This window comes from Ursus maritimus, unplaced genomic scaffold (assembly GCF_017311325.1).
Source record: "Ursus maritimus isolate PB19 unplaced genomic scaffold, ASM1731132v1 scaffold_3, whole genome shotgun sequence".
Taxonomy (NCBI): domain Eukaryota; kingdom Metazoa; phylum Chordata; class Mammalia; order Carnivora; family Ursidae; genus Ursus; species Ursus maritimus.
The window spans coordinates 85,234,544-85,258,972 of NW_024425563.1; the positions used below are offsets into that span (position 1 = coordinate 85,234,544).

The 24,429-nt window shown below is 49.8% G+C and overlaps 1 protein-coding gene across 11 annotated transcripts in view; it reads right to left on the minus strand.

Annotated features, from left to right (window-relative positions):
• The window catches only part of SRPK2 (SRSF protein kinase 2), a 229,370-nt gene that overhangs the window by 6,553 nt on the left and 198,388 nt on the right, over positions 1 to 24,429 (minus strand). For 7 of the 11 annotated variants that reach the window (XM_040644353.1, XM_040644361.1, XM_040644355.1 and 4 more), the window contains 8 exons: positions 24,346 to 24,371; positions 22,690 to 22,936; positions 21,499 to 21,981; positions 15,153 to 15,253; positions 14,934 to 15,041; positions 10,373 to 10,442; positions 9,656 to 9,748; positions 9,234 to 9,326 (listed from right to left, as the gene is read on the minus strand). In XM_040644353.1, coding sequence (XP_040500287.1) covers positions 9,234 to 9,326; positions 9,656 to 9,748; positions 10,373 to 10,442; positions 14,934 to 15,041; positions 15,153 to 15,253; positions 21,499 to 21,981; positions 22,690 to 22,936; positions 24,346 to 24,371 — 1,221 coding nt within the window. The remainder of the gene's footprint in view (positions 1 to 9,233; positions 9,327 to 9,655; positions 9,749 to 10,372; positions 10,443 to 14,933; positions 15,042 to 15,152; positions 15,254 to 21,498; positions 21,982 to 22,689; positions 22,937 to 24,345; positions 24,372 to 24,429) is intronic. The other 4 variants (XM_040644356.1, XM_008703566.2, XM_040644357.1 and 1 more) reach the window with 3 other exon arrangements.

Genomic DNA, 24,429 nt, shown 5'->3' on the forward strand with positions numbered 1-24,429 from the left:
ATAAATATGCTTAGAAAAACTTTAAGATACACTATATAAACCTCTTGGACCATTATTTCTGCATGTTACCATCCAAAGAAAAGGGAGTCTTTCTGTCTAGAGCAGTGCTGTTGGAACTTTCTCTGATGGCACAGACGTACTTTCTCTCACTATCCGACACGGCAGCTGCTATGCTGAGATGTGGTTACGGGTGCGACCCAGGAACTGAAATTTTCCTTTGTTTAAATATAACCGGCCACTATCAGCTAGTACCAGGCAACGGTACCGGGCAACCCAGCTCTAGAGGCCGACCTGAATCAAATACCATTCATTTCTACACATTTGCTATAAAATCTAAATCTTGAAGTTAAACATCGAATCTTGAAGTTAAACTTTGAAAATGTGCTGCCTGTAACATGAAAAGCGTAGGTGACGAGTAGCCCCGACGGACAAGCAACAGTGACTGACAGTCCAGCAGACGGTCAGAGAACTTCAACAGCCCCTTCCAGAATAGGAAGAAAAGTTGTTTCAAGTCAAACTACCAAAAGGTGAGGCTACCTTTCATTAGGAGGAACTCCCTTTCTCTTCCAGCTAGACATTTTCACAGCACACCCACCCCTGGACCTGGAGAGGCCTCACTGGTGCCCGCCGATCTTCCCGAGCCGCTCGCACAGAGGCGCTCCTGGCGCCCATTCCCCGCGCGCTCTCGGGCCCAGAGCGCCCGTCGCGACGCCGTGCGGCCGAGGGGGGCGCGCGCCGACCTGCACGCCTCCCGCGGGGCCGGCCTCGTCCCCCCAGCCCAGCCCCCGACCGCACTGCAGCGCGAGCAACCCGCGGCGTGTCCCGCGGTCCGTGCTGGGCTATGCGCAGGGAGCTGCGCGGTTCCCTGCCTCCGAAGGTCTTCTCGGGACACCTGGTCTGTCTCACCCATGGATGCATCTCCATTCAGACCGCCCCCCTCTTTCTTTCATCACACAAACAATAAAGAATCGTGACAGAAAATCACAAAAACACAAGAAGAAATTGCCTGTAATTCCACAAGGAATTTGTCTTTCGGCCCACACGCTCGTCCGGTTACACTCGCACGAGCGGGCGCGTCGCCAGCGCTGTAGTCATGCCGCGCGGATCCGGAATCGGCGTGAGACCGCTTCCTGTCAGAGCGCAGGCGCGTGAATAACCCGACGGCCCAGGCCAGAGCTCAGCGCGGCGGCCAGAGCGGCGGGTCGGGTCTCCTGGACCAGGGAGGGGGCCGTGCCGTCTTACAGCAGGAAGGGCTCCCTCCCGTGGAAGGCGGGCTGTGTCGGGAGCACCAAGTCCAGCCTTCCCTCAGAGTGCGCCCCCGTGCGTCTGGAACGCCAGCGCTAGGACTCCGGCCTAAGAAATCCATCCCCAGTGCCCACCACCCCACACCCCGAATCACACAGGGTGTGCAAAGTACAGGGACCTGCAAAATGACAGGCGCTCAGTAACAGGAGAACGGGGGTTAAAAACAACAAACCGCGGGACGGCCGCTCAAGGATTACTAGTGAATATTTACTTAATGACATGGAGGGACACGACACGGCCCCATGTTTGGTACTAAAAGAACAGAAGACTAGAAGAATATGATCACAAGAGTAACTGTTAAAGGGCCCCTAAAGATGCAGAGCAGGCGCCCCAAACACCTTTGTGATTTTAGGGCGACTGCGGCTCTCAGCAGAGCAAGGGTGACGGAAAACTAAGGAAGGTCACACACAACATGCTAAAAGCAAGTTCTCTGGAAAGGGGAGGGAACGTCAGTGACCTGCACCTACTCTGACCTGGAGCACACACGCCCCGGCGAGCAGATGCACCTGCTGAGCAGCACTGTGGCCCCGCCCACGAGCGGAGTCTCTGCCTGAGGGCGCCAGCTTTAAACTCGAATCCATCAGCACGCATCAAAGTAAGTACAATCTTCTATGAAAAGAGAGAAGCTTTCCCGAGACAGACGCCTTAAAATCTCCGTAATAATCGTAATGAAAACAATACACTGCTCAAAGGCCATGAAGATCTATTTATTCATACCTCACTTGGTATGAGCCCATACAGGTATTTCCAAAGAACAGACTAAGATATCTAACTTCCTTTGACCAGGTAATCCCACACAGGAAACTATGTGCAAAGATGCAGTAAGGACAACAGGAAACATGCAGTACGCGAAACAATCCTCAGCACCAGTCGGTCCTGAATACACAATAATGCTGCAATCACGGAATCCTGAACAGCCTCCCAACAGAACGATCTGTGGGCCATGGAGATGCTGGAAAAACCAATGCCAAGAAAAAAAACAGGATATAAACTTGCCTAGGCCCTATGATTACATGTACATGTTACTACGTTCAATTCAGTATGAAATAGAGTCTTCCAAATAGTTGATAAAGTATGATTTCACTCATACATGGAGTTTAAGAAACAAAACAAATGAACACAGCGGAAAGGGAAAAAAGGAAAAGAGGGAAACAAGCCATAAGAGACTTGAAAAAAAAGATTTTATTTATTTGACAGAAAGAGCGCACAAGCAGGGGGAGCAGCAGGCAGAGGGAGGGAGAAGCAGGCTCCCCACTGAGCAGGGGGCCCAACGTGCGGCTTGATCCTAGGACTCCGGGATCATGACCTGAGTCGAAGGCAGACGCTTAACTGAGTGAGCCGCCCAGGCGCGCGGCCATAAGAGAGTCTTACTGATAGAGAACAAACTGAGGGTTGATAGAGGGAGCTGGGTGGGGGATGGGCTAGATGGGTGATGGGGACTAAGGAGGGCACTTGTGATGAGGACTGGGTGTTGTAGTAAGTGATGAATCACTGAATTCTACTCCTGACACCAATATTGCACTGTATGTTAATTACCTGGAATTTAAATAAAAATTTGGAAGGGGAGGGGAGATGGGGAGGGGCAGGGGGAGGGGGAGATGGAGGAAAACAACAGCTGATGTTCCCTAATAAACCCTAAGCTCCCAGGCCCCTGCAGCGGCTGCTGGCAGGGCAGCCTCACCTGGTGAGTAAGGACCTCAGGTCCACTCACTGGCTCCAGCCCCGTGAATCACACACAAGAAACACAGCCGCGTCCACTACCACCACTTACAGTACAGAATAAAATAACAAAACGCTTAAGGGAGAAAAAGAGACCAAAATGAGAAAAAAAAATTGAGACCTTTTTCCTATTTGTTCCTATTGTACAAGTAGCTCCTGACAAGTCAACAAATTTTCACCTTGACGATTTTTTCTTCCCTAGGAAAATATACCAAAATATGTTTCACTCAAAGTTTGCAAATAACTAGACACTTAATAGTGACAGTGTTTATTTTTTAAATAGAACTTCCTTTCCTTCTTGAATGTGAGTATCACTGAGTCTTTCCTCTGGAGCCTAACAAGGCCAGATGGGCGGCCCTGCCCTCGGCAGCCCTCCCCACTCACCCCCCCATCCCCGCCAAGTCAAGGCTTTGGGGCTGCAAATGGATATTTGCCAATCCCAAATTATCAGAGTGCTTTTTTATTTTTAATTTTTATTTAGAGAAACAGTGTGCACACACATGTGCACGCACGAGGGGGTGGTGAGGAGCAGAGGGAGAGACAGAATCCTAAGCATACTCCACACCCAGGGCAAAGCCCAAAGTGGGGCTTGATCTCACGACCCTGAGATCATGACTGAGCTGGTGGCTCAGTCAGTTAAGCCTCCGACCCTTGATCTCAGCTTGTTTTGCTCTCAGGGTTGTGAGTTCAAGGTCCGTGTTGGGCTCCACACTAGGCATGGAACCTACTTTAATAAAAAATTCTCAGTAGGAAACAGGATAATCTCCGTGACCGTGAACTAGGCAATGGTTTCCTAGATGAGACATCAGAAGCACAAGTAACGCTGGCTGATGGACACTGGGGAGGGTATGTGCTGTGGTGAGCACTGGGTATTATATGAGCCTGATGAATCACAGACCTGGACCCCTGAAACAGATAATACATTATATGTTAATTTAAAAAATAATTAAATAAAAGTATAAGTAACAAAAACAACAAAGAAAACATAAAAGGTTGGACTTCATAAAAATTGAAGCTTTATACTTCAACTATCGCCCATGTACATTCAAGAGATATGAAAACATGTCCACACTAACATCTGTACGATGTTCACAGCAGCATTATTCCTAAGAGCCAAAAAGTGGAAACACAAACCGCACAGCCGTCAGCTGACGAGCGGGGCAAGCAAGCACGGTCTCTGCACACACAAAGCCTTCGGAAGGACTGGGAGAAACTGTCGCCAAGTCCACAGATTGCAGGATTCCATTCATAGGAAACATCCAGAACAGGGAAATCTGTTGCAGGGGGCAGAGGGCAGATCAGAGGCGGCCAGGGGTGAGGGTGCGGAGAACGCAGAGTGAGAGCCAAGAGAGGCAGGGTTTCTCGTTGCTGCTGGCTCACAGAGGCTTCCAGCCAAAGCCAGGACTGAACAGGGTTCCCGTTTCCACGCGCATGAAGTACTGAGGGAGCCCACTCTGCACCTGGCATAGAAGCCTCACAACTCACAACTGATGCTTAGTCAAACTGTCGTTACAGTCGTCCACACTGCATAAGCTTCCAACTCACTAGTATGAGGAACCTTCTCTAGCTGCCCGCGGACATCAGCAGGGGCCACCGGTGTGGGCAGCACTCTGCGCAGCCCAGACATCAAGAGAGAAGTCAAAATCCTTCCAACAATGTTCATCTCCAACGCTGGAACCGAAGAACACAGCGCACAGTGCCTCCTTCCAAGAGCGGCCTGCGGTTCCCAGCGTGGCAGCCGGCCGGCACCCCAGGGGCCCTGAGGGCTCTGAAATTCCCAGTCGCAGTTCACGGTCTCTGGTCCCACACACAGGCTCACTCCCACACGTTCCAGCACACTCGACGGCCTTACCAAGAATCAAACCGTCTCTTATAACCAGTACACTCTTCTGATACTTCCATCCCCGATGCAGGTTTTACTAGAATGACGGCGGCCAATGGTCAGCATGGTGTCCGCTTGGCAGTGTGGGCGGCGGGCTCCGACTGCAGCGACTGTGCCACCACCACTTGCCAGCCCGGACTCTTACGGAGGATGGCTCCCTGCCTGGGGCCGCGCCTTGGCCTGTTCTGGCGGCCAGAGCGAAATACAACCAACCGAGAGGCTTATAAATCAACATGCCTTCCTTCCCCGCGGTTCTGGAGGCTGGTAGTTTGTGATCGGGCTGCCAGCAGGGCTGGCGTCTGCTGAGGGCTCTCTTGTGGGTCAGAGACTCCTCGTGTCCTCCTCACATGGCACATTCGGTGAAGGAGCCGTCTTTTCCACGAGGGCACTCATCCCACCCGTGAGGGCTCCACCCTCATGACCTTCTGAACTTTCCCAAGGCCCCACCTCTGAAAGCCACCACCTTTGCAAGGGGTCGGGGGCGGGGGGAGTTAGGATTCCCTCATATGAATTTTGGGGGGAGGGTACACACACCTTCAGATCGTAACAGGACAGAACAGGGACAAAATTCACAGAGATGCTATTTCTATCGGGGCACATCTTATCACATTGACCAAGATGATTTTTATGAACGATCTTTGGTTGCCAATGTCCACATCTGAAGGAATAACTTACTGGTTATTAAACCCTAACAGGGTGAGAAAGGAGTTACATCCTCTGCCAAAAATCCAGCTCCATTTAAAATTTCCCGGCCAAGAAATAATTCAAACTAGTAACCACCATTTTACCCAGAATTATAACTAGGAAGATGCCACTTAGCTGCCCTTGACCTTTACCTCTAACACACACAGCCTACTCTCCCTCCTGGTGGGGATGAGACCTGCATCCCACCCAGGACAACGAGCACAAAAACATGCTGTTTACTCCCTCTCAACCACTGGCTGTTTTCCAAGGTGATGAAAGCAAATTAGTAAGTTTTCGATCTTGCTTTTCTATCAGTTCTGGTACAAAGATATTAAAAAAAAAATTTTTTTAATGGATACATTTAAGATCTCATTACTTCCAAAATGTATATTCACACACGTTACTTAGGGAGGCATGCCAAACCCATCTTCAATGTAACACATCATTCCCCTTGTCCTAGGGGACATGGTGAAATCTATTTTCATGACAGGCCCTCATTCATCATACTATTTCTGCGACTTCTGTAAACAAGCCTAAATCCCTTCTCGTCTCCAGTGATTATAAATAAACAATGAGCAGGACCTAAGTCCCAGTTCCCAGTCAGTTTAGAGGATTTCTTGCCTAGTCACGAACTCTCCCTCATATCCAAATGAAGGGAAAAAAGTGATAGCACATCGTAGTGTTTTCGGTCTTTCTTTACCAAGGACGCCAATGCGCATCCACTCTGCAGCTCACCTTCAAACAAGCTCCTGAAAACCCCCGTGCACACGAGTCCTCAAAGTGCATGCACGACCAGGACCAGCAGCACGGTCCCGTGCGAGCACTTCGTACTCCCTTCAGGGCGCGGGCAGTGGTCGTGCACAGACCACGAGTCCTAGGAGCAGCGGAGCTGACAGAAGGGCCACCTTCCAGCATGAAGAGCTACAGGACAGAGAGCTCTGAGCTGAAACCCACCGGCGACCCGGCATCGGTTCACCAGGCATCACTCAACAGCCTGTCCTCGAAAGACAGCACCTGCCAGGTGGCGCGAGGCAAGGGTTCCAGGCCCGGGGCTGGTGCTGGGCTGGTCCTCAACAGGTGCTGTCCCTGGTGGCATGAGGCTCAGGCAAAGCCCAATGGGCACAAGGGGCTCAGAGCAGCTGCCTCCAGGAACAAAGCTGGGCACATGACTTCAAATAACTCCCACAACTTCATTTTCTCACCATTCAGGTCCCCTCCTTTGTCCCTGTTCTTCCTCCTTCCCAGTGTGCACGGTATGTGGTTCCCAACCCATGGACAATGGAACGAGAGAAGAGCAGAGCCCAGGCATTCTAAGCAGCAGCAGCACAACTGAAGGAAACAGCCCCGTGTGCCTTTCTGGGCCGTCGGTCCCACCCTGCCTGAGGCGCGTGTGGGAAAGGAGGCTCCCCTCGGCCTGATGCTGGCACCCGCTCGCGCACCTGTGGCAGACTCTCTGCTTGGTGGAAGGAGCAGGAGCTGTGGTCCAGTGCCCTGCAGTGCCTGTCCCCTCCCCCAGAGCATCAGCAAGTCAGTAATGCCCCCTCTCTCAGGACAGACTAGGCTAGTAGCTCTTGGCCATTCTCCCCTCCAAACCCCCATCTGACAATGGTGACAGCTGTGGCTGGGGGCTCGCTGCAAGTCATCTGCCGGCCACGTCATCCTGACGGCCAGACCATCTCTCACAGGCTCTAAAAACATTCTCAAGTGTGGAAGAAGGGGTCTGCTTTGATTAAAACAGAGTTCCTCAAGTCACACGGAATCCCAAGCCATAATCATCCGGAGCATTCCTCGCTTCAGCCATTTTCAAGTAACATTTTCTAGAAGTTTCCTATGGAAACTTGGTCCATTCTCCCAGTAATAACACTGTCTAGTAGTTCATGCTGTTTCAAGTATTCTCCTGTTTACAACTTTGCCTTAGCGAACACGACATGAGCTACTAGGGTGCCGTGCACTGCACAGACACCTCTTATACTTTTTTGTAACAACCACACACCCTGAAGTCACCCCAGCCAGACGGGAAATGGAGCTTCAGAGGGCACATGAAGACGAGACATGCCCAGCCTCACAGCACGCTAAACCTCAGCTTCGTCACCAAACATGGTTTGGTGGCGAAGCCCTTCTCCCGCCCTCGAGCCTACTGGGGCCCATGTGTGAGGGGAACCATGGAGCTTGCTCATGTGACCCAGCCGCGAAGACCACATAGATTCTGGGAACCAAAATCAATACAGGCTGTCTGAACAACAGTTCTGACAACCTTTTCTCCTGTGATAAGCCTTGAAAAGGTAGTAATAAAAGAACTGCATCTAGTTACATATTTTAAAGGTCACCCACTGGGTGATCCCGGAACAGCTGGGAGTTGTGGTCACTGTGCTCAGAGTAAGTGGGACAGGAAACCATCAGCTTCGGCACAGTTAGTTCTCAAGTTTCCATGCATTTAATAGGAATATGTAAAGGATGAAATGAGGACTGGTTAGGTCAACATCACCAATGGGTATAAAAAAGGATTATTCCGCTAAAAGAATACCCTACCTATCTCACAGGAAAATACAAAGTCAAAACCAGTTCTCCAGGGATGCCTGGGTGGCTCAGTTGTTAAGCGTCTGCCTTCGGCCCAGGGAGTGATCCCAGGGTCCTGGGATCAAGCCCCGCATCAGGCTCCCTGCTCTACTTCTTCCTCTCCCACTCCCCTGCTTGTGTTCCCTCTCTCGCTAGCTGTGTCTCTGTCAATAAATAAAAATCTTAAAAAAAGAAAAAAAAAACCAAAAACCCAAAAAACCAGTTCTCCAAATCTGGCTAAAGCAGAGAGGAACAGAGGACCAATAACTTTCAGAAATTTCTAGAAACTCCATGTCCTGCTCACACCAACTTTAAAAGTTTTTTTATTAAAGGGTGTTGCAGCCCTCACCACCCCCCGCCAATCCAAGCTGGAAAAACATGAATTAAGAGGACCAACATGCTCACACAAAAGAATACGGCATTGGGGAGGGATCCTTTAAAAATAAATTCCTAGGGCTTTTGAGTATTTTAAAAAAACTCATCACTAATTAGAGACTATAAAAGGCAAAGAAACGGCTATTCAGGGTCACATCAAGGGAAGATCAACAGAACTGTGATATTAAAGTAAATCAGCTATAACGCAGTATGAATAATGCAACGGAGAACAAAACTCAATTTCTCAGAGTGTGGGGTGCAGGGTTTCACAAGCCCACACCCACTCCCTAGTAGCTCAAACAGACCCAAGACGACACGGAGGGACATTCCTTAAGTCCAGTCCCTAGGCTGCCTCTACTCCAAGGCAGAAACACTGGGGCTCCAAGAACAACATAGAAAACAGAAAGTTAAATCTAGCTGGTTCCTAAAAATCACTTAAACTCCTTTTTACAAATCCACAAATACACGGATTGGGCTTAGATTAGAAGAGGGAAGTGGGGAGGAGACCGAGGGTTTCAGGAAGGTTGTGCTCTTACAAAATCCATACTCCACAGATATGAGATGGTTCAAGTTTATGTCTTGAGAGGTTTCTTCAGCAGAATTCCCCAGCTGTAAAGGTCCAGGTCTTTCTCCACTGCCCAAATGGGAATGCACAATTTCTCCTTTTGGGAGAGGATTATGCCGAAAATTAGCATTGCATAAATACCGTTACCTTTTCTGGTGAAAAACTCCTTGGAATATTTCCCCAACATAGCGTATTTTCGAGGGACTTTCCCCAGCAGTTCAATGATCAATGCTATGTGATCTGCATTGGGAAACATTGCCAGCAAAACAGAAACACACGACAGTTTAATCAGTACACTGCATGCAGACACTGCTACCGCCCGCGCAGACAGAAACAGAGCGCGATCTGGATAATCCCAGCACAGGCTTTGCCGGTGTGGCCGGATGCACGGGTGACCACAGCCCAGGGCAAGCGTGGTCTTCCCTCTCCACTTTTAAATCAGCATAGGCATTTTGCTAGGTTGCTTTTTGAATTTGGGAGCCAGGTCTGTCACCATTAGTGCTACAATCAGCAGCTGCTATGCCGTTTCTGTCTGCATCATGGCGCTTTTCAAAAAGAAGAGGTACTACCTCTGCGATTGAAGAATTCCCGAGAATATTTTCCAGATAGAGCAAAGTGCCTTGGGATACTGCCTAGCAGCTCTATGATGTGGGCTATGTGGTCTATGGAGGAGAGAAAAAAAAGGATACGGGAATGGGAGGGGCAAAGGGAAGGATGGGATAAAAGAAGAGGGAAAAAATTGAAATTAGTAAAAAATCAGAAATAGATTCAAATCAACAATGTCTGCGCACATTCATGCAGAGGCTGGTGGGGCTGGCGGGCCTCAGGCACCATCTGGACCATTAACGGTGACTGGTGCCAGCTCGCCCCAGGCCACCCCAGCATCGCAAGCAAATAAGCATGGAGATGGTCAGGTTTACAGATGGAATTCAAGCCAGAATTCCCAGGTTTTCAACTCAGCTCCCCAACAGGACAGAGACGTGGGCAGATCAGTGGACGAAAGGAGCACAGAGAGGCTCTGCGGTTCACACAGCCCGTCCTCTCCTGGCTGCTGGGCACCAGGCCCGGGGCAAGCAGGAGGGAGGGGTGAGCTGGGGCCAAGGGCTCTCCGCAGAGCTGCCCATCCACTGTGCCTGAGGGGGCTTCAAGCTCGAGGAAAAGCGACTGAATTGGGCGTTTGAAAACCAAAACACAGCTCTATTTCAGTACAGAAACACGCTACTGTCCAGCAGCTCAGGCCTCTCAGGAGACCCAGCCTGAGGTATGTGGCAGGCAGCGATACTCACCTTCATCTCTGGAATAGTCTTCCCCAGAATGCGGCTCAAACAAATAATCTCCCGTTGCCAGCTCAAATGCCTAGGATACAACAGATGACACGCTAAGCACTCTGTGAAGCGGCCCCTGAGCCAGCAACTTTTTCTCCTCGCACAAGAGACCTACATTTTATGAGGATCTGGTCAAATCAAAGAGCCTTCTAAAAGAGCTCAATATCAACTTTTTTCTTCCTTCCAAAAAGTTCAAAGAAGGTTCAGAAATATTCTCACATCTCCTCTACTGGAGGATGTAAAGCCTACGTCCTCCCCTCATCTTGCAGGCAGCACGTCGGCCGGCAGCCGTGTGCAGGCCTGGCTGGAGACTGCACCCCCACTATGAATGGCAGCACCCGGACGCAGTCCAGGACCAGGGCCGATTCATGCCTGCCCTCAACCCCCAGGCTCGTCTGGCCCCCAGAGAGCAGATGAAGCAAAGACCCTCATGTCTTAGTAACTAAGAGCTATTTTCAGCGTCTCATCATTTCTTTCATTTCTGACGCAACCGAAGGAAAACCGAGAGCCACAAAGAAGGCTCTGTGGCTCCCGCTCTGTGCCCTGGGCCCGGAGGAACCCAGTGAGGTGGGCAAGGAGAGCTGGCCTGCCTCCTGGGCCGTCACCACCTGCCCCCCAGCATGACAGCTGGTGGGGGAGGCCCTGTGTTTCCGTTTCTACTGGGCAGTCTTCTTCCCTTGTTCTCAAAAAAGCCCTCAGGACCACAAGTTTAATCTGCTAACGATATATAAAGATGGTAACTGCCTTTGCTCTGCGGATCCAATACCATGTGCTTAAAATCTTTTTTTAAAAAGGAAAAGGCTACATCCTATTTTTGGTTTTTCTACACTTCTATTCTGTATTAGATCTTGCTGTTCCGAAAGGAGCTCAGGGGCCTGGATCCCCGGCACTGACGCTCCGGCCCTGCCCTCCCGCATCCCCCCATTTCCTCCCCAGGCCCTGACCAGAGTGTGGGCAAGAGGCTCTCCACCACGGCCTTCCACAAACTAAGGGTGGGTGCACGTGGCCATGACCACATCGCCTCACCTTTCTCTTTTTTCAAAGAAAGGAGGAAAATGGGATGACAAGATGGTTCTCAGCTACCCCGAGAGAGCACCAGTGTATGAACTCAGGATCTCGCAGGACCTGGTCACGCCAGCACCTCAGGGTCACAGAAGGTCCTTGCCTGGGGCCTCTCCCCTCCACCCAATGAACAAGAAATATGATCTCAGATCAGGGTACAAAACCTCACACTGGCCACAAATCCAAACGGAATAGTTAGATTTCATGGTGAATGGCCAGAAGAGGCTTCCCCGCCTGGGACAAGCCGTGAGGAAAAGGGGAGACCCTACTGGGGGAGACACCGCGAGGCGCCACTGCGGGAGCCCCGAGGACCGTGCCACCGCTGCTCCTTAACCCTGCCCTTGAGCCCTCGCTCACTCTTCTGGTTAGTTTTCAAAAACATTTCAATCAGGTTGAGTCTACTTCTTACAGCCTAACACTAAGATATGTTAACGGAGCGTTCTTTGAAAGAGGACTGTTCTGATTAGCACCCATGTTATTTCCAACGAAATTCTCAAATCAAAGAAGCCCACAAAGAAATGACTTAAAAGAGAAAAGGAAGAGGAGAGGTAAGGTGGAGACTCTCCTGTCGTGTCATCTGGTCCTAGTTCTCCAAAGAGGGATGAGATTTTCTTAACGAAAAGGACCTGCTCAGCAGAGCAGGGGCAGGAATCACAACGGGAATGTCAGCGTCTGTGCCTTCCGGCCTGCTTCCGTGCCGGCCGCTGTGACACTGTGGAAGACGACTGCCCTCCGCTCACGAAGTCACTCCCAATACAACCTTTACTACTCCTAGTTTACCACTTGGGACTTGTAATGCTTGGGAACTGTGGCTTCCTTCCTCTGTATTGACCAGATCCCCTACAAGGACGCCCCATGACCAAACTCTTCTCAGGTTCTGGGAAGGCCAGACACCTCTTTCTTGAAATGCCCTCCTACACCATTCTCAATAAATAAGGTCGCCTATTCTTCCTGTGATGTGACCAGTGCTGAGGAGGTCGGGTGAAGTCTGTCAGACTGGCTTTTCTCACTTCCCTGGTCCTCACCGGGGCTCACTGTGGAGCCCACAGAAGTTACCTAACCCCGGGCTCCGACAGACGAGTGCAGAACCGTCCACGCCTCGGCCCACACAGAATTTTTAGATCACACGCACTTACATCTGAGGGGCCCCAAAACTCAAGAAAAGGAAAAGAGGTTCAGCAAGTGACATATTTCGGTTACTCTGCCCCGTTTTGTTGCCCTCCTTCCTGACAACGGGGATGGCACTCATCCGTGAGCACAAGCGCCTGCTGCCCACCCAGGAGCTCTCAACTCCACCGGGGCGTCTGCAAGACTTCCTGCCGCTCATGTCATCAAAGGGCTCCGCGCCACACCACCACCACCAGTCTGGAGCTTCCGTACAGCTTAGTAGCATGAATTTAATATGCCATTGTACTTCTAAACTTCAGCGCGAGGATGGGGGGGGGCAGCACCGCCTTGTGTGTACCGGGTTCTCCAGGAAGAACACAAGGGACCTCTCAGCCTTGCCTTCTGGGGATGGAAGGTGCGGCTGGGGAACAAGGCTTGCCCCCTTCCAGAAATAAAAAAATCACCCCAATGACAACCAACTGATTTAAAAAATTTTTAAAACCCCTCAAATAGCCCTCGAAGCCCTGAGGGAGTTTACGCCTAATTTGGGGGGAAGGGGAGGTAGGAGAAAGGAGACAGTCTGCTACTTCTGTATCACTGTCCACAGGAGCGGAAGTGGCCAGGATGCGGACACCGTGTGAGGGGACAAGTCCTTACCTCACAGAAGGCAAGACAGACAACCTGGTACAAAAGCATACTGACAGCTCCACCATTATTCTCCTACCTCTGTGATCTTGTCCTATTTTTCTGGTTATATCACCAAAATTTAACACCCCAAATTAGAAGCACAGGATTTCAGAGTTGAAAGAGCCGTCAGAGTCTAATTCAGGGCAGCCTGGTATGGCCCCTTCTGTGTTGCTGGGGACACGTAAGCCTTGACCTCACCACATCCTGAAATGGAACATTTCTCTCCCCTCCTACTGACCCAGCCTCGGGCTCCTGCCGCTTCCAGGGCTCCCCACCCCCTGCCCTCCAGATTCCTGTCCCTCCCTGTCCCTCCCCGCACAGCAGTCTCCAAATTCAAAGCAGCCACCACATGCCCACCAATTCTTTTCACCATTCTTTTCCATACCTAGCACAGCAAAGACCTAAGTTTCTGATACTCACTGAAAAACTTAGTTTTAAAAATTATTATCTGCTATGATTTGTCAGAGCAAAGTGGGAGCAGAAAGGCACACTGTTTCCAATCTATTTGGCCACATCTGTTGCCTGAGATCTTAATAATTTTACACAAACATCTACTTTTTTTCATATCATCTAGCACCATGCTTTTACTGCAGCATCAGAGGGCATATAGCACGGCAAACTCCAAAGAACTGTTAATCTCTGAATAACAGATAATGACATCTATTCCTCACTGCTCTTTCTAGTAAGAAGACAAAGTGCCAAGTTTCATACACAAAGCCTCTCGCTGTAAATATATCAAAGAATTTGGGGAAAAACATAAATGAAGTAAGAAAAACATGAAATAGCACCCCAAGCAACACACACACGCACATGCGAGCGCACCCTGGATAGGAAACAGGGCCAAGAAAGAGAGACCGAAATTGGCTTAAGGATGAGGGCCCACGCATGCTCCTCAAGTCACAGGTCAGCAGTAAGTGAGAAACAGACGCCCCGGTGAGGGCCTGGGCGCGCAGTGTAGACACGAGCAACCTTGCGATGCAGCCAGAAGAGATGATGACACACACGGGGGAAAGAAGAGGCGTCCTGAGGCCTGACGAGAGATGCCTTCGTGTTCTCTCTGGGAACAGACTCAAAGGGGATATGTGCGGCTGCTGTGTCTCGGAAGTCAGTGGACAGCCTACAGCAATAAGCTAGAATATTCTCTAGGTTTTGCCTTATAAGAGACATTAAACATTGGCACAGAGTGAAATCCCTTCCTCTACGGTAAGGACATCAGGTCTGTCAGGGGTTACCAAGAAGGGGCCCCGCCTTTCGACCTCGATCTTCCCCTCAGACACCACTGCCTCATCATCCCCCACAGCACGAGTAAAGGGCAAACCTGCACATGGCCTGCAAGCTTTCAGAAACCAGGAAGAATGACTTGAAGTGACTTCGTCACCACAGCAGAGGGTGTGATTCTCGGGGCGGTGGCCTGAAGAGGGCCCTGACCGGAGACTGTCTATCACAGTCATGTCAAACCAGACATGGCCAAGCCCCGGACACACCTGAGAAGAATTCTTCCAATTCTCAAGACACTCAAGACAGCAACCTCGCCCTCAGCCCTCCCACAGTGGACCCATTTCACAGTCGGGAAAACACAGACCACATGCAGCAGTGGGACTGTCCCGTCATGAGCATTAAGGGGACGAGTCTTTACAGAGAAGAAAATGGCCACGGCCGTTCTTACCATACACGCTGTACTCCAAATGTCAGCAGGCGTACTGTAACCTGCTCCTATTAAAACCTCTATGGATCTATACTGACGTGTCTGGATGTCTTCTGTGAAGTGTTTATGCTGGAAGGGAACAGACTGTATTACTATGGAGGAAAACAGACATTAAAAAGGAAAAAAGTGTCTTCTGATACATGATCATGAGCAAAATGTTCTAGAAAGAAAACTACTTACCACCCAGCAAGCATTTCCCAAGTCGGCAATTTTAACTCTAATTTTATCTGCGTTCCGTGGATCCAGGGGATTCACCAACAAGTCGGCCGCCCGGGTTTTTGCTGGCATGAGCAAACAGCAGGACAGTTAGTGCTCGGGACAAGTGGTCTGCATGTGTGCACACAATGTGTGCCGGGCACAGTCTCCTTTTCTAGACAAGTGATGGGATGAGCATTTAGGCCTGCAACCCTGTAAGTTGAACTCAACAGAAGTTTAAATTCTTGGGCTCCATCCCTGGAAGGTACTTCACAAAAGAGAGCACACTGGGCTGCCCAGACACTCCCTGACCCGGCCTTGTCCTTTCTCCTTGTATCCCTGATTCCTTCACCTCTAGGTCAACCCTACTCTGCTCTCTTTTGCGTCTTTCTAAAGCCGCTCCTCACTGCCTCAGAGCCCACAAGGGACCACACCGAGCTCACTGGTACGTTATCACGTGAAACACAAAGGTAGTGAGGACAGGTTCCTGGGTGCCAATCCCTTTGTAAGTGACACACAGTTCACCTGGTGACCACACCCCCTACCTCTCCTTCTGCTTGGGCTGAGCACACAGACCTCAAGGGTTAGACAATGGTTGACTAACAAATACAGATTAAAGGCCACGACCAAGCAACTTGGGTTTAGCCCAACTTTAACCCCAGGGTGACCCTGAGAGAAGCTCAACAGCAGACACAGGGTTACTAGGCTTCTCAGGGCTCCTGGGGCCAGAACAGCTTCTCAGACAAGTCCAAACCATGCCCCATTCAAGCACGGTTAACCAGGAGGCACCTGACAAAGGAAAATAACGTGGAGCAGCCCAGACAGAAAATCCTGAAGTGAGTAAGCATCTTCATCAAACCTCAAACTGACCAAAAGCTTGATTCCGGAAGCCATGTAACTATGGCTCTTATTTATCATAGAAGTCATTCTGAAATGGTATTTACACACTAAACAGGAAAGTCGACTCGATGCAGAACATTAAACACCCTTTTGTTTGCTCGAAGCCGGGCGCTGCTCAAGCACGTCCAGCCTCGCTTCAGGGGTGCCCACGCCGCAGAGCCCCGGCACTGAGGGCGCTCTGACTCCCTGGCAGCCCCACACAAGCAGCAAGGCATCCAGGAGCTGGGGTACCCACAGAGCTCTCCAACATCTTAAACCCTCAAGACCCAGCCCCCAGGCCTGTGGGTCAATGTGGGCCGGTCAGGCTCATTGTTCCCTGTTTGCCATCTGCCCTATGACCTTTTCTTCTTTAAAAGGATGCTGGTGCACTGTGGGCTTCACCAAAGGCGGTCTGAGCCAGCAGAACAAACACAAGAACTCACAAATGAAGAGAAGGAAAGCAGCAAAGACCCACACGAGGACACAAAATGTGTACAGTGACTGGGGGACAGGCTGAGAACACGGCATACACGCGCTGACCCAATGGGTAGATGGGCAGCATTAGAAATGGCCAGAGGACTCCCACATGTCACTCAATCAAGCAGAGTCAACAGGCAAGAAAATGAAGCTACTGGCTCCGCAGCTCAGCTAGTGTAAAGTCTGCACAACGGGATTCAAATCGAGGTTTCAACACCAACAGGCTCTGAGACTCTGGGCAATGACTTAAATTCTGTGAGGCTCAGTGCTCCAGAAAGAAGAGGAAGAGCCATGCCAGACCCCTCCCCCTCCAACCCCAGGCTAAGGCTTCCACTGGCCAGAACCAAAGCCCCACTGGCAGAGAGCAGAGGGGAAGCCACACAATTCAGATCAAAGGTCTAAGGAAGGAGCGGGGTGAAGCTCTAGTTCTGCTTCGCCCACATTAAGTGGGTGCCTGAGGGTACTCGCGGGGAAGGGGGTTCTGTGATGACCACCCATTCCCAGGTGTTTGAAAGACGTTTCCCAGGAGCTGGATAATTCAAGTCAACTAGAGGAAACACACTGCAAAAAACACAGCACCTCACATGTTCAATACTGTTTCTTTGCATTTAATCCCCCTCATTTATGATCACAAGACAAGGTGTCTTTAGTGATAGGCGGTTATCCTCTGGCTTCAGTTTGGTCAACAAGGACCCTGCTCACAATGCCTCCCAAATAACAGGGAATTCACTCCAGAACCTTAGCTGGTGAAGAACACAAAGGAGACTTTTGAACGAGAATCTACTTGTAGTTCTGACTTCCTTTTCTCAGTGTGATGATGACCCGGCTAGGGTACCTGAGGCAGCCCTCAACAAAGCCCATGTGAACATGGCACTCGTGCGAGCTGTGCACTCCTACCGACTTTGCTTGGCCCGGGAATCGGGTCAGCTCCTCTGATGACGTCATCCCTGTGGTGACCTCCCACAGCCCTTCCTTGTTCTCCTCCTCTGCCAAGGAGGAACTGAAACGTGGGAAGAGAGAGGTGGGGAGATGTCACTTCAGGAAGGACTGGGCCCCTTAAATCATCTCTGTTGACCTGGTATCCCAGTGACACTGTTCATTCCATGTGAAGCTATCTTAGAAACCAGTAAGATGGCAGCGTGGCGGCCCTGAGTGACGACACGGCCGTCACTGCTTATCTGCAAGGCACTGTGCTGGGCTCACGCTGACTCTTTATATACTTTAAAACATCCTTACAACAAAGGCGTGGCTACCTTCTCCATAAGCAGATGTTCAGAGCCAGGCCCAGAGAGGAGCAGAACTGGGAGATTCAATGCCCGAGCCTGGCCATTCATTCACCACGCATTTACTGAGTCCCTTCTGTGTACTAACGTGGCACTCGGAACAGCAGGAGCAAAACGTGTAAGGCTCCCCCACCATACCCCAAAATAGGAAACTCACATATCAGTGGGCACTAAAGTAAATAAAATGACTGAGTCACAAGCCATGTCAGAAAAGAAAGAAGAAAAACAAAGAAAGGAAATGGACAATGAGGATGTGCAGGGGAGGTCATTCCCGAGAAGGTGGCATGCAAGGAGAGGCCTGAACAAAGGGAGACACGAAGGGCGAGAGGCTCTCGGCAGAGGAGACAGCAAGTGCAAAGTGCAGAGAGGAGAAACAAGCTCGTACTTTTGAGACCCGTGAGGAAGTCATCGTGGGAGGGGCCGAGTGAGCCACGGGTGAGGGAGACAGTGCCAGAGAGTGAGCTGCTAGGAAATGGGCTGCGGAGAGCTCCTAAGCTTTCCAGAGCAACGCCTCGCAGTGTTATTCCTAGTGGAAAGACACTGGAGGTCCTCGGGAGGGAGGGGGAGGGAAGATGCCAGGACGTGCTTTGAAAAGCACTCTCTGGACTGCCCTGCAGAGACCAGGCCAGGCAGTGAGAGTCGCTGAGTGGGCAGCACGGCGCCTGTGTTACTGGCAGCAACCTGGGTCCCTGCCAGGTGAGGGTGAATACCTTGCAGGGAAAGCCAGCAGGACCAGATGGGACGGGCCAAGATGCGCGCTATGGCTCCAGCAGCTAATAATACAAAAGGAATCCTGCCTGCTCAGCCTTCAGTGGTTACCCAGTCAGTCCGGGGAGAAGTCCACATCCTTCTGCCTGGCACGTCCCTTCTTCCTTCACCCCTCCTGGCCTTTTCCTTCTCCTGCTCCCTCACATGTGTATACTCTGCTGCGACAACCAGGACCCACCAGCTCTGAACACAGCCTGTCTCTCTTGCCTCATGCTCATGCGGCGGTAGGTGGCCACCCAGCCTCCCAGGGCCCTGCCCCTTTCACGCAGGCAACAGAAGGCCTCCCATGCAGGCCACCGCCCACGGTCCTCGAACACCAGGCTGGGAACCAGAACTAAGTGCCTCCATACAAAGGACTGGAGAAGGAGATGCTGTCCCTGGTGTGTACCTAGAATTTAACAGTGAAAAGGTCTGCTTGATAAGAGATTTGGGTCAACATGAAAAACAGACCTCCTATTTCTCCCTGAGGTGACACCGGTGCGGCAGAAAGGGTGCTGGGGATGGAACGTGCACTAGACGAACAAGGTTCTGATGGTGAATGGGGAAAGGCGGGACAAAGGGAAGAGGAGAAGAGTGTAGCCAGACGGCACGGATCTGTTCATTATTCAGGAAAGGTTTATCACAGCACTGACTTAGACGCTGAAGATACAACGATACAATGCACGGGCTCGCCGAGATTGTACATCTCAGTGAGAAGGGTAACGGAAATATGAGCGTTCAGGTAAGAAAAGCAGGAGCAGCAGGTAAAGAGGGGAAAGGCAACAGGCCCGCTGGGGCCCCGGGCAGGGCTCGTATTTGAGCTGCCGGCCGGCAAGCAAGTAAGTTGGCTGAAAGGACAAACCATGGATCCCGAGGAGGAAACATTCCAAGCAGGAGGAAACGCATCCGCAAAGGCACAGAAGCATGAGCGAACATGCATTTGCACACAGACGTTCTTTACTAGATTGTGAAAATAAACGGGGAGAAGCTATTATACTTGTGATGGTGGAACTTTTTCACTGTTTACTCCATTAATAAAAAATGCTTGCACATTCACCTCCATACATGCATATTTATAAATCTTACATGCTACTGTTCCTATATATTCTGTATATTATAAAAGGTAAAAAAAAAAAAAAAAAGTCACAAGAACGACCTGGAGACACACTGACTTCTGGAGAGTTGAATTGGGAATGTGGTTCTCGCAAGTGAGGGAGCAGGCAAAGAACAATGGGGTTGTGTCAAGAGGACAGAAAAGACAATGGGAAGGGGCTCACGTGGCCCCAAACTGGGACAATTCTGGCCTCAGGAAGGGACGTGTGAGAGACTGCAGGGCAGGAGGCTCGCCTGGAAGGAGCACGAAAGCCTCACCTTCCGCATCTCTTCCGTCTGGCCGCTCCTCAGTTACATTCCTTCAGAATAAACCAGTGACCTAGCAAGTAAACCTGGGTTCTGCGAGCTGCTGTAACAGATTAACTGGAACAGGGGGACGTGGGAACCTCCGACTCACAGCTGACGGGTCAGAAGCACGGGTGACAATATGGGATTGTCACTGGTGTACGAAGGGGGTCGGGGTGTCTTGTGGGCCTGAGCTTTTAGAAGATTTTTTTTTAGGTTTTTTTTAGAAGCTTTTTAGAAGATTTTATTTGTCAGAGAGAGAGAGAGAGAAGAGGCGCACACAAGCAGGGGCAGCGGCAGGCAGAGTGAGAGGGAGAACCCCCCAATGCAGGACTCGATCCCAGTACGCTGGGATCCTGACCTAAGCCGAAGGCAGACGCTTAACCAACTGAGCTGCCCAGGCGTCCCTGGGACTCAGCTCTTACCATGTGGGACCTGATGCTGTCTCCAGATCGTGTCAGAATTAAGCTAAATCATAGGACACCAGCTGGTGTCAGAAAAGCTTCTGGTGTAGGGAAGATGCCCTACACACACATCTGGTGACCAGAGTTGTCAGAAGTAGTGTGTGAGAGTGAAGGAAGACACACAGAGGTGAGTCTTTCCCTAGACGAACCTACCTTCCATGTGAGAGCATTTTATAAGCACCCTCAAAGAGTCCTTGGTCAGGGTAAAAGTAAAAAGGAACAGGATATGTCTACCCGAGAAAAAAAAAAAAAACACCCACATCCTTAGGATGATTAGCTAGAGCCAATGAGTAACAGAGAACGGCTCCGGGGTCTCCCACCTGAGGGACTGGGAGGGGCTGTGGGATTCCTCCTGCTCTGCAGGGCTGGGTCATCGACGGACTCATCATGCGGTAAACACTCCTGTCAGCAGGGGGAGCAGAGGAGGGTACTGAGCTACTCCTCTGTGGGCCAGAATGGAAACCAACCGTGATGCCCCAAGTTCGCTTAGCATGACACAGGCAGACAGGTCACGTGGCACTCACTCTCAAAATAAGGGGCTGATAGAGGTCATCATCGCATTAAGATCCATGCCACTTCCTTTAAAATGGCTTTAACCTTTGGAGAGCAGAATTCTACAATCAGGAACAAACATCAAGGTAAAATAAGAGACTTCTTCCTCAATACAAAAAGCAGGTACGTTTTTTTTCCCTGAATACAAATGAAACAAAACAAAATCCCAAAACTAAATATACCCTATTGGATGGAAGTACGAATCATAACCTACATATTCTATAAACGCTACAGTACGTGATAACTGCTGGACCGGGAGGGTTTCTGCAACCGGAGACGCCACTACCTACAGAAGCGGGACGAGAAGCTCAGACATGGGACTGATATTCAGAAGGCAAGAGAAAGGCTAAGCGGCACGGAGCACATTTTAAATGACACTACTTATGCAGGGGTACAATAATACAACGAGAGTGGTGAACAGATACATACAGGACTTGACCACCTCCAGTCAATTCCCTTCAGAGTGTGTGTCAAGGACACGATACCAGGGCCACTGAAAGCAGACACCTGGTTGGGGGGGGGGGCACTTACTTTTTGGCAAATCTCCAGTGCTGGAGGCTGAAACCGTCCGGCTTCTGTCATGGGATGGACTGCTTTCCTCAGGCTCAGTAAGCGGGGATCCCTCAGAAAGCGCGGAGCCACAAGCCACAGGTTCTAAGGGCCCAGAGAACAATGATGTGGAAAACTCCGGAAACTGTGACTCAGGAATTTTATGCCGTCCATTTGGCAATTCACCATTGAATTGTTCATAGGAGCTGCTGTATGTGTAATCGCTTTCTGCATTTGGCTCATCGAGATTATATTCCTCAGGATTTGGGCAATCTTCTTCTTCATCATCTTCATCATCCAGCTGCTGTTCCAGTAAGAATGGGCCATTCTCAATATGGCCGTTGGTTTTGGGTGATTCTATCCACGCAGGGTCTGTGTTGGTCAGTTCCTGTTCAACATCATCTTCATCTTTCTCAGTGTTTTCTTTCTCGGTGTCTTCTTTCTCTTCCTGGTCCTCAGCCTCGCCTTAAAAAGTTGATGGGTTAAGAATCAGAATGTGTCACTCTCCTTAACACAGTGACACTAGGTTCATATTTCCCCCAACAAGAGACAATTTTGAATGTGCTTAATTTACTGTTTTTTTTTCTCCCCCTCAAGTAAGCTCTACACACCCAACATGGGGCTCAAACTCATGACCCTGAGATCGAGTCACATGCTCCACTGACCGAGCCAGTCAAGCGCCCATGAATGTGCCTGATTTCTGCACTACAAAGCAAAACACCTCTTGGCTCTCAGGGTAAGATCTTAGGTTTTCTAAATCTTATTTTTTATTTAGTAAATAATTGGCTAACTCTTATTAGAAAAAGTTAGACTTGGGGAAAAAATGACTATAAATAGAATCGCCTTTCCGCTTCTACCCTCTCTTCTACAATCTTCAGAAAATGTCCGTGGGTACATTACTTTAGGTTAAAGGTTAATTACAAAATAAAGAACAATCATTAACATGATCGAGACATGGTGTTAGACATTTTCCATTTTTAAAAACCTATTTTAGAAATACTAACATATTTCTGGCATTCATTTTACAAATGAAGTGGCAGACGGTTTCCCATATTCCCCAACCAGGAGTTGGAAAGAATCATCCTCACATCTGAAGCCGCAGCACCAAGTGAGCCTGCGTGGTGAGCTGGCGGGTGCCCAGTAAGGAAGCTCCAGGACCCCATGCAGACTGACCGTTGTCGTTGGCAGGCTCGCCCTCGGCCGCGTCCTCTAAGCCGGCAGCTTTGAGTTTCCCCTCTGGGCCGTAGTCATCGTCTTGTTCATTGGAAGGTACCGCTGACGTGATGTTTTCTTCTATTATTTTCCTCTCGGCTTCTCGCTCCAATTCTTCTATTTCCTGCAGGCGCTTTTCCAATAACTCAGCCTGCCTCTTCTGCTTCTTTTTCAGTTTTTTCTTTTTGTTCTTAGATATTTTTCCTATCTACAACATGTCAAGAAGACACCACAGGTCAGTCTGCCCCGTTAGAGCACTACGTAGGAGTACGAGCACCAGCACGACAAACACAGACAAATCCTGTTTCCTCAGGTCTTACTCGTGAAAACCTTGTGCTCCGGGTTACAGTAAAAACAGAAAGAAAGAAGCCTGATGACATCAAGTAAGGGGGCTACTAGCAGGCCCTGCCCTCAGAGGGACACACGGTTCCCATCCAAGAAGTCTGTCTCAATTCAACTTTAAGAATGGAAAATGCTGAGATACTCTGGCCTTTAAATAAGAAGCACCTCTTGCAAGTTTTGTCACTGCCTATACACAAACTAACGATATGTCCTGTCTCACCCAGCTATCTGCCATAAAAGACAAGCCTGGCGACACGGGTGCACTGCCCTCATTGTTGGTCAACAGCACTGTGGGTGCTTGGGTCTCACACACTGAGCTGTTATCAACAGGCAGGACTGCAGAAACTGCCAGCAATGAGCATAGGAAGTCAAGGGAAAAAAGAAAAAGCCACAGTTTCAGCCTGCCTCCGACGAGGCCATGTGACTGGGTAAGTGCTGGCAATGACAGCCTCCAGTTCTTCCACAGAATCAATCAACAGGACAAGCTGCTCCAACCACAGCAGGACTGTAGGCAATGGCTCGGCGCCCCAGCAAGCCAGGGGGCATAATTATTACCACTCCCCCTCGTAGGGGGCCGTTCACTCCAGAGTGACGGCTGCTGGCAGCACGCTCAATTTCTCAACGTTTCCTTTCAAATGCTTCTGGTTCCTAACGTTCTTTCAAGACTTGTAGGTGACTCGTCAACTCAAGATACATATATTCTATCCTCTACTGGAACTAAGCAGGTTTAGGGACACTCGGGTAACACTTAATTCCAAGCAGCTTGTTTCATACCTCAAAACAGACAATGTTTAACGACTGGCTGGAAAACAAATCGGAGTGCAAGCTTCAGAAAACCAGGTATCTTGGGGGCAAGTCAGAACTAATGTTAAGTGTTTCATAATAATCACACTTCAAACTCTATCTCGATCACATCACATTTCACCAGACTCCGCCAACAGCAACCCAGAAAGTGCACAGGGAAAATGAAGACCAAACTTGGAAAAGCTCCAACGATTCCAACTCTAAAAATCACTTCAACACACCGGAACAGTAAGTCTCGTATATTCAAGGACACACAGCATTTATAAACATGCCTGTCTTTTATATTACTACGTATTAAACATCTACAATTGAGAACATAACAAAAAAAGGTACAATCCATTCCCCCAAAAAACCTTAAATGAAAAACTGTTGCAGAAAGCAGCAGAGACCAATGTTATAACTTGAAAAGCTCGATAAGGAACAGCTGCTTTTAACACAAAGGTAAAGGTAAGTGTATGTGTAGGTACTTACGGGTTTTTGCTGTGGAGCCGTACTCACTACAACAAAAGGAAACAAAATGAATGTTTAGAGGAAAATAGGTCTGTATCTTTATGC